At 54.9% G+C, this 10,396-nt stretch overlaps 1 protein-coding gene across 1 annotated transcript; it reads left to right on the forward strand.

The window, feature by feature from the left end:
- Positions 1-3,802: 3,802 nt before the first annotated feature.
- LOC308045363 (actin-binding protein WASF3-like) lies at positions 3,803-8,732 on the forward strand (the record flags this gene model as incomplete). Its single annotated transcript, XM_080352614.1, has 8 exons — positions 3,803-3,935; positions 5,317-5,451; positions 5,585-5,738; positions 6,050-6,167; positions 6,311-6,486; positions 6,902-7,168; positions 7,603-7,985; positions 8,575-8,732. The coding sequence occupies 8 exons, from the start codon at positions 3,803-3,805 to the stop codon at positions 8,730-8,732; spliced, it is 1,524 nt and encodes a 507-aa protein (XP_080208740.1).
- Positions 8,733-10,396: the final 1,664 nt, after the last annotated feature.

Below are 10,396 nucleotides of genomic sequence, written 5' to 3' on the forward strand. Positions count from 1 at the left end.
GTCTGCAGGGACTGGGCAGTTGTGCTCTGGGGCAGCCCTTATTCTCCAGCCCTCTTCTCCTGCATGGACTGGCAAAGCAGGGGCTCCTCTTCAGCAGCACCAGCAGCTCTGGGGTTTGGGATGCTGCGGTCAGTTTGCTGAATGTTCATTGGGAAAATCAGCTTGTATGGGTGGAAGATAAAACTCATTTCTAGTTTCATCACCTCCCCTGCCTGTGCATCTCATCCGGCCTTTGCTCAAGCAGTGGTGAGCTGGATGCAGTTCCCTTCCAAGCCCCTTTGCTTGTCTTGGAAAGCAGGTGGGAGGCTGCACCTCTGCAAGCTGATTCCCAGCTTGGGTAGGACATAGCAGATGTTGGAGAGGATTTGTGGCCATAAGAGAGCACTGAGGCTCTTTGCAGGCTGCAGAAGGCTGTGAACTGGCTGCAGTGAGCTGCCCCCCGCTAGACAGAGTGATGGGGAAACTGGGCTGAGCAGCATCTCCCAGAGCACGGTCAGCTCAGGGGGTCAGTGCTGCTGCTCCAGCGAGACACTCAGGGGGTTTGACAGATGTATTATGGAAACTGCAATGTCCTACCCTGGGAGGAAGCAGCTACGTGCTGTGGAGAAGCAGACACTTTCCAGTTACTATCAGCAGCAGTGCCTTTCTCTTTGCATGACAGATGAGGCTATCACCACTGCCTTTCACTTATGACATTGCCCAGTGCAACAAGGTTTAAAGTTATCGACCCTTTCAGCTGTCAAAGAGAGAAGATGAGTGTTGGGAGAGCCCACACAGTGTGTCTGTACTGTGGCAGCAGCTCCTGGGAAGCCCCTGGCTGGTCCCACTCCTCCTGCCTTCCACCTCCAGGAAATTCCTGCTGGTTTCATGGCTCCCATTTTCCTTCTCCTGCAGCCTGACACCAGCATTATCCCCCTGAGGGCTCCTCACTTCCACACTGTGTGTTGGCAATGGCCCATGGTGTGGAGCACTGAGGCGGGGTCCAGTATGTATGGAAGAAATCATGAATTGCTCTTGGCCAAACTCTGTCCACATTTGAGCTTCTCCCCGCTGCACCAGGGAGTCACCTCCATGTCCAGTGGATCCTTGCTCCTGGGAGCCCTTTCCAGAGGTCTGAGGACTTGCCACCAAAAGCACCCCCTGGAAGGCTTGGAAATTGCACAAAATATCAGCACAAGTAGGAGTAGTGCTGAGCATAACTGAGCATCCCTTTGCTGGGGTTGGGCCAAGCCACCAGCGCTCGGGATTTATCTGCAGCTTCTTGGTGAGTGTGAGCAAGACGTGCCTGTGAGGACAGAAATCAAGTTGCTGTTGTGTAGCCCATCACCATCCAAAGTGTTTTGGTCCCTTGAGATGGTGGGATTTAGGTCAGAAGTTGGCTTTTCAACCCAGACATCAGGGGTTTGGTGCCACTGGTGCACAAGGGATGCTGTTACAGCACTTATCACGGGAGGGGATCCCTGAGTTCCTATTAGCAGCCATTAATTGGGGAAGTTAAAAAGCAGCCTCTCCTGTGGCTCCGCCAAAGCTGCCTGTCCCAGCTACACTAACCGAAGTGTATGTGCCTCTCTCCTCCGTGGTTTCGTTTGCTGTAAGTTCTGAGTCTTATTAGGGCTTTTCTGGAGGGAGATTAAAGGCATCTTTCTTCTCTAGGGGTGCTTTCCCATGGCAAATGCTGTTATCAGACCACATACCCAATTTTTGCCAGCCTGCAGGTCTTTCACTGCTAGGAAGAGTTTCAGACTTCAAATCATTTTCTCCTTCATTCCTCTCTGGGGTCCCCAAGGCGGGTAGAGGCACAGAGAGGTCCCCTGCGTGGGGACAAAAAGCCCCGGGTGCTGGTGGCCGTGTCCCAGGCGGATGCTGAGAATGGCTCTTTGTTCTCTGTTTCTAATTGCTGGTCCCAAGTAGCTCATTAACCACTCTGCCCAGTGCCCCATCCCTCCAGCTGCCACTCAGTGGGGACCTCCCCACTTGGACATGCCCAGGCTCAGCCTCCCTGTTCAGATTTTGGGTTGACACAGAAAACTCAGGCTCAAAGTGAGCTTGGGGTGAAGCTGCCAGCATTGCTTGTCTCTTTACACAGCCTGGGGGGGTGGTTCAGGAGGTGCTCAGAAAGGGGAGTTGTACGTGGCCAGAGCAGCTGTCCCTCAGCAGGTATCCTCAGCCTCCCCTGCAAACCCCGTCACAGTTTTCTCAGTTGAAAAATGACCAGCTGACAGAAGCCTCTTGGGTTTCTTTGGGAGCCAGGGACAGTACCAGCCCCACCATCCACGTGCAGTGACTCTGGGAAGCACTGAAGGACACGCAGTTTGCTCTGAGCCCAAAGCATCATGCAGCCCTAAGGAGGGTTCAGAGCTGGGGTCCTTCCCATGGCACCCCGATTCCCCTGGGGCTGTACTTACACAGGGGAGCACAATCAGCCCTTTGGGAAGTTCTGTATTAATGCTTTAGAAACAATTTTTGGACTCTTCCATGGAAGGAGCTTGCATTTGCATTTGAAAACTGCAGAGGAGCTGGTGGTGATGGCGGGCGGACGGGAGCACTGGCCGGGTGCTATCAATGGGAAACTGTTCTGTCTAATGCTCCCGGGGCTAAAAAATGTGAAGTCTGCAGATTTCTGGCTCCGTTTGTGGTCAGAATTGCTGGCTCTGTTGTCAGTGCCCGGCTGCTCTGCTCTCAGCTATTAATGGCCCTGTTTGGAAGCTGTTTCTCCTTTGCTGCCAACGCAGAGCGGGGTCCTGTGAAAGACGGGCTGGATGGGGGGTGAGCGGGATGTGAAATGGGAGGGATTCAGCTCGCTGCATTCGGGAGCTGGGAAGGCTGTTCGTGCTCTCCGGTCCTTATCAGACTGTGATCCAATTCACAGCAATTTCAATGCTACAGCCATCAGTTCACCTTTGCATTGGCCCAATGCACTCGTGTCATAGAAGAACCCCTTGTGCCAGCCTGTGGGTCACTGCCTGTTTTGTGCCTGTTGGTGTCCCTGTCCCAGGCTGCAGCACCCCAGTATACACCACCCTGGCTAATAACTGCTGCTGCTTTTTCTCCTCTCTCAGCCTGTTTCACACCACTCACCCTTTACGCCAGTGGAGTAACCTGTGCCCGGAGTAACCGCTGTGCCCATCCTTTGTCTGCCCTCACCAGCTCCCATGGGTGCTCTTGCTGGAGATGGGTCTGTTTGGTGCAGGCATCTCCCTGCATCTACTCGAGCCCCACAGAAAATGAACCATCCCTGGTCCAGGCGGGGCGGGGGCCGTGCAGGGATGCTGCGGAGAGCAGGGGTGAGCTGGCTGCGGCAGCTTGCCTCAGTGCAGCGTGTGCGCAAATCAAACCCTGGAGAGCCTTGCACTGAGCTGGAAATAATAGCATTACAAGTGCTTGCTCGCTTCTGGCCTCTGTTTGGGTTGGCTGAGGCTTTTCAGAGCCGGCTGAAGGGCTGCAGCATGTGAGGGTTTGCCGTTGGTTTGAGCACAGCTCCGAGAAGGTAAGTGGGAAAGATTTCCCAGGCTTGTCAGCAGAGCACAAGGGTAAAGACAGGGCCCCAGCACAGTCCTCACCTCCATCTTGGCATCTCTGTACTTGCCGGCATCCAGAGGTTTGCACCCATGGAGCGTCCCCTGCGTGAAAAAGCCCTGCTGCCATTGTGGGGGCTGCATCCTCCGTATGCCGGTGAGAGAAGGACAAATCCCCTGGACAAAGCGCAGAGGGAGTGGGTAGAAAAAACAGGCAAAAGGGGTGTCTTTTCTTTTTTTCTTTCTTTTTCCTTTGTCCAGGAGAGGCGTGAGGCCTTGCCGGCAGCATGCCACTGGTGAAGAGGAATATTGAGCCCCGGCACCTCTGCCGGGGGGCTCTTCCCGAGGGAGTGACGAGTGAGCTGGAGTGTGTCACCAACAGCACGCTGGCTGCCATCATCAAGCAGCTGGGCAGCCTCAGTAAGTCACAGTGCAGTGAGCCCAGCATGAGACAGTGCCAGGGTGGTGAGATGCTGGTGGGATGCTGGTGGGATGCCACGGTTGCTTGCTCTGGTTCCAGTCACAGAGAAGCAGGGGCTATGTGAGAGCTGTGCAGGCTGCAGCCACCCCTAGTTCAATGGGAATTATCCAGCTAATAAAAAAAGGAGGATGCTCAGGGCCAAGCCCAGTGTGGGGCTGGATGATATTTTTAAGACCTGTTTTCCTCCTGTCTGTGCAGTGGGGGGCAGGAAGCCTTTGTGAGCCCCTTGCTTCTGGGCTTGGCCAGAAATAGGAATGTCAGGTGAAGATTAAAGAAACCCAACCTATCCTGTTTCATCTTTAGAGTTTTACGTGAAAGTGAGGTCTATATAAAAGGTCTAAATCCACATCTGTCTTCCTGCCCTGGACTAATTTTATTAGAAAAGAGGAAGACAAGAGCATTGCACATGCCGACGTGAAGGTTTAATAGGAGCAGCCTATTTCACTGCTGCATTTTGACTTAAAATAGAGAGAGAAGCATGGGCTATTCGGGGATCCCCCTCTATTTTCCCCCTCCAGAACTAGATTCTTCTCTAAAATACTCTCAGAAAAATAAACCTTATATTTGGGGAGCTGCTGAAAGTGCAGCAGGTGGTGTGAACAGCACCCATGGGTGCTCAGGCTGTGGCTGCTTAGTCTGGGGAAAAGACAATCAAATAGACACGGTTGAGCTGGGTGACAGCCAAGCAGATATCAAAAGTGCCTTGATCTTGGGAGCCATTTGATATGTGGTTTTGGGGGAAATCCTGAGGAGCTGGGATGCTGTGCCAGGATGGGATAGGTGCTGGGTGGGTGCTATAGCCTGCAGGTGTCAGCAATGCTCTGCCAGCCCCGCTCAGCCCTATGACAGCAATAGCCCAAATAAAGAGCTGTTGCAGTGACACACTGAGCGCTGCAGGAGAATAACTGCCGAAGTGAAACAAATCGCGGCTTCCCCCTGCTGTAGCACCCACCTCGCTGCCCTGCTCTTGGTTTGCTGCCTTCAGGGCTGGGTTTCTGCAGGTCATGGTGGTTTCTTTGGCTGCATCTGCCCAGGCATATCCAAAGGCTTTTTGGGGCAGAAGCCACCATGGTTCAGTGCATCCTGTGGGTACCACTCCCACTGAAAAGGATGCGTGTGCACAGAGGAGGGGGCAAGAGAAGTGTCGGTGTTTTGTGCTCCCCTCGTTCCGTTCAGCACTTTGTCAGGTCTGGGAGAGGATGAGGCTCAGCTCCCAAAAACCCAAGGCTGGGGAGAGGGCCCCATGGAGTGGTCCAGGCTGGGCAAGGGCTCCCTGCCTGCCACCCTTGCCCGTGACGGGTGCGCGTTGCCCTCCGCCAGGCAGGCACGCAGAGGACATCTTTGGAGAGCTGTTCAACGAAGCCAACAGTTTCTACATGCGGATGAACTCGCTGCAGGAGAGGGTGGACTTGCTGGTCATCAAGGTGACGCAGCTGGACTCCACTGTGGAGGAAGGTGAGGAGCTGAGGCTATTTTGGGGTGACAGCTGAGTGGGTGGGAGACACGTTTTTGTGGCCAGACCACCCACCATGCCTGGTTCGGAGAGCTGAGTCCACACCTACACCCCATCTTCTTCCCATGCCCCCAGTTTCACTGCAGGACATCAACATGCGGAAAGCATTCAAGAGCTCCACGGTGCAGAACCAGCAGGTTGTGTCTCGCAACTCCATCCCCAACCCGGTGATGGAGATGTACCAGCGCTGTGACAAGCCGCCGCCGCTCAACATCCTCACGCCCTACAGGTAGGGCAGCTGGTGCATTGCTCCTTGGGCAGACCGAGGGGGTCTTGGGATCTTTTCCAGGAGAGGCATGGTGGGGGGTGCACCCCATTTGCTGCTTGGCAAGAGCAGAGAGGCTGTTCTTTCTGGTTGCTGTGCCACCATCCCCATTGCATAGGAATGAAGTGACCCCACGCAGTGGTAGTGACTGCTCTGTTGGATGTGTTCATGGTGGGGCAACAGCTTACGGCTGTGATTGTACCAAACCCCACTGTGCAGCAGAAGATCTTATCCTGTGGCTGATAACTCCCTCTCCTCCCTCCCCAACCCCACAGGGATGACAAAAAGGATGGCCTCAAGTTCTACACTGACCCCTCCTACTTCTTCAACTTATGGAAGGAGAAAATGTTGCAGGCAACAGAAGACAAGAGAAAGGAGAAGCGCAGGCAAAAGGTAACTGGCAGGTGGGGGACACCGGGTGCTCCCCCATGTTGTGGTGAGTGCATCTCACAGGTCTGGGTGATGCTCCCTGGGTGCTGCTCATGGTCCAGAGGAGCTGGGCTGGAGATGGAGCTGCATCTCGTGTGTGCCCCCAGGAGCAGCGGCTGGTGGAGGACTCCACCCGGGAGGTGAAGAAAGTGAGGAAAGCCCGCAACCGGCGCCTGGAGTGGAATATGATGGCGTATGATAAAGAGTTCCGACCCGATAACAGGTTCTCACCATCCCCCTATCACATGGCATCATCGGAAGGATCACTGTCCCCAGATAATAGGCAGGTTTCACCTACTATGTGTTAGCTCACTGGCTCTCCTTTGCTTTTCTATTCTCTGTTTTTGGGGGATGCGCTGCTTGCAGCAGGGTTGGGATGTTAAGCCATAAACCCATGGTAGCTTCATGGACAGCTGGTGTCCCCAGGGTTGCATCCTGGACCTCAGGAGCAGCCCCAGTGTTGGGATAAAGTCAGAGTGCTTTCCATTTAGCAGCTAAGGGACAAGACTGGGTTAGCTGTGTTGGCATCCTCCTCCCCTCTGCTATCCCTCTGCTTTCTTGTAGATCTATATTTTTGTGGCCATTTTTTGTTCTGTTGTCTCAACTCCAAAATAACCTCAAACCCATGTCCCGCCAACCCTCCTGCCCAGCTGACCCCCCTCCCAGGAGTACGACCATTGAGTTTTCCTGTGCCGTAGATCTTACGCATCGGACGCAGCCGACCACTCGTACCCTGCAAGCCCCAACCACCCCGCGCAGCTCCTGGCCCCGACGTCCCACCTGGCCCCAGCAGAGCACAAGGAGGGGGTGCTGGCGGCCGTCGCCCCCCAGGAGCATGTCTACCGCCCGGCGCCAGCAGCAGGCAGCCGGCAGAACAGCCTCAACCGCCTCCAGCAGCCCCACGTGCCGCAGCCCCCCGAGGCGATCCTCAACGGGCCGAGACCTCACTTAGTCAAGGATTACGGGTAGGACTTCAGCCTGGCTCTTGCCTATGGGAAGGGGAGCTTGACTGGCGGCTAACCCCAATTTCTGGGCTGATGCAGGAGGGAGAGCGCTCCTCTGCAGCTGCTGTGATCTGAAACTACTAGTGAGACCTGAGGCCAAATCAGTGAGGCGCACTTTTGGGGTAACCTCATCCCAGATAAGGGACAAGGCAGACAGAGGGGACTGTTTTGCCCTAGGATGTTGGCTGCTTTCCCACGACCACGTGCCCCATAGCTCATCGCGCTGGCAGAGCACCCCATCTCCGTGACAGTGGGACTGAACTTACATGGGAGTCCAGAGCAAACCAAGCCACAGTTCAGCCGGTCGTTGCCCAGGATGGGTGTGGGTGCCTGGGGTGGGTGGTGGGTGCTGTTGTTCCTCATGCCACTGACACAGCTTTGCCCTCCCGTTGCAGCCCGCAGCCGGTGCCGATGGCCGAGTACTTCGTGCCGCCTGCCCCGCCACCCCCACCGCCCGTCATCCCCTCTGCACAGACGGCCTTCGACAGCCCCATCTCGGCTCCCCCCGCGCTGGCCCCCAGCTCGGCCGCCCCCCCATCCTACGCACCCTCACCGCCCCCTGCACCCCCTGGCCCCTACTCTGCTTCCCCGCCACAGGCTGGCCCCATGGGACCTCCAGTGGCACCCCCACCCCCTCCACCGGGACCCCCCGCCATCGCTGCCTCGCCGGCACACTCGGCATCACCACCGGCCCCCACCGTGGAGCCCCGCAAACCACAAATCCCGCTGATGCCCATGAGCGACGCCCGCAGCGACCTGCTGGCAGCCATCCGCAGGGGTGAGCAGCGGGGCTGGTGACAGCAGGAAGGGGTAGGGACAGGTCCCCAGCACTGCTATCATGGTGGTAAAATACCTCTTGGTGTAGACTTGTGTGTCGCTGGCTTTGTTGAGTACAAGACAAGCCTCAGGTGGCCAGATAGTGCATGAAGATGGTGGCATCCAGGTGGGACCTGAGGAGGGAAAGAAAAGTAATGCGGGGGGTTGGAGGAAGAAACCCATGGCTGGAGGTGGGATGGAGCCCCTCAGGGACGCCTGGCAGCTCTTGTGCACTGTAGCTGCCTTCCAGGCCGTAGCAGAGAACGCGCTCCAAGGTCTCTCCCATTTCTCCTTCCTGCAAATCTTCAGGTCGAATGGCAGATTTCACCTTTAGGAAAGTTCAGCCTCTTCATGTCAAGTGGAGGAGGAGCTTTGTTGTGCTATATAGCTTTATAATCACATGCATCACATTATTATAGCTGTATAACTGTGTGCATCCTCCTGCAAGGGGCTGCAGGCACTCCCTTTCAGCCAATACTTTTGACTGGGTGGGGGGATGTTGCACATTGGGCAGAATTGCCCCTAAAGCCTTTTCCCCTTCCCTACTGCAGGAATCCAACTCCGGAAAGTCCAGGAGCAATGGGAGCAAGAGGCCAAAAAAGAGCCCGTGGGCAATGACGTGGCAACAATCCTGTCTCGCCGGATCGCGGTGGAGTATAGTGAGTCCGACGATGACTCCGAGCTGGACGATAACGAGTGGTCAGACTGAGGGGCCCCGGGGCTGTGCTGGCGCGGAGTTCCCCAGCTCCGTACCAGGTGTGTATAGGCGCCTTCCCCAACGTCGATGCCAACAAGCGCGGGCAGCCCCGCTCATTCAGGAGCTTTGCTTTTACACTATGTTGAAAACCCTTCAGGCGGCAGCAGCATGGGTAGGATACACCTTGGAGACAGTGAGACCAGAAATTAGCAGCACCTTCACGTTTAATGACTTCAAAAAATATTCTGAAGGCAGGTTAATAGGATTACTCCAGATTTACACCTAAAGCAAGACCAGAGACTGTCCCTGAGTGTACTTTGCTAGGAAAGGGAAGCCCAGAGGCAGTAGTGCTTTTTCAGCTAGATGTTAATTGTGTTAACGAGAAGCTCCTGGGGAAGCAGCCTGTTTGCACAGCCAGTGCCAGCATGGGCATGCAGAGGTGGCCATGCACTGGGTTTGAGGACACTTTGCTGCCTCTGCTTGTAACATCGGCAGATCCAAAAGCTGCATGTGGGCAGGAGCCTCCTTCCCACAGAAGGATGCACTGCATTTCGCAGCAGTTGCGTAGGGACGGTCATCATCATGCGGTCACTCCTTGGAGAAGACCAAGGTGTTGGTGACCTGAGCCCATTTCCATTCTTAGGACTGGTTTTATGGGACAAAAGGGTAAAGGCAAGGCTTGTGCAGCTGGTGGGGAGATGCAGTGCTTGTCTTGGCTTAGACACTTAGGTGCAATGTGGACTGTCCTCAGGGAGGGGGGAAAGGGGCTGCCAGCAAGGGAGAAGAGCTGTTCAGGGAGCTTCCCCAAGCCCAACTCTCCTTGGCCTTAGTGCTACACCATTTCAGTGTTATTTGAGAAAAAGAAACACACAAACAAAAACCAAAACCAAACAATTATATAAAATGCTGCTTTTACATAAACTCTCAATTTGCACTTTGCAGCCCCACAAACTGCGCCCGTACAATTAGGATCAGCTTGGACCCAGGCACTGTTGCCTCCTGGCCTGACCCTGCCCCATCCCTTACCCCGCAAGTGGGTGCTGATGGGGGTCCTGGAGAGCTGGTCCCCCGCCACAGTGCCAAAAATACTGCTTTGCTCATCAAAATAGAGCGTGATTCATCAAAGGCTTTTTACACAGCTACAAAGGGAGGAAGCAAGAGAAGGCAGAGCAGAGGGGTGGGGAATGCTGAAAATATCGCAGTCAGAAGTCAAAGCCTTCAGAGAGCTGGGAGAGGTTCCCCATCAGCAGAAAATGGGTCAGGACCAGCCATGGACTTGCCCAACATGCTGTCCTGAGGTTTCACTTGTGTTCCCGTATACCACAAGTCCCTGAATAGGGGAAAACTGAAGCCCCACATTGAATCTCTTCTGGGGAGAAGTTGGGCTCTGAGCCCACCTCTCTGGCTCTCCCAGTAGCCATGTATGTGATGGCTGCAAAAATAGTATTTTGACTATCTAGGAGCAACCAGACCTGTAAAGGAGGTGGGAGGATACAGCTGGGAGCCAAAAGACTCAGAGGCTGATGCTTAAATTCACCCTGAGAACTACCAATGTTGAATGATGCCCAAAGTATTTGTTTTCCCCGTGGTGAAAAACTCTTCATGGCAAGATGTGATGAACCCCCTGCCCAGCTGCTGAAAGGTGTCCCCAGGTCCCCTCCCTTCTCCTGACTGAT

This window comes from Nesoenas mayeri, assembly GCF_963082525.1.
Source record: "Nesoenas mayeri genome assembly, chromosome: 13".
Taxonomy (NCBI): Eukaryota; Metazoa; Chordata; class Aves; order Columbiformes; family Columbidae; genus Nesoenas; species Nesoenas mayeri.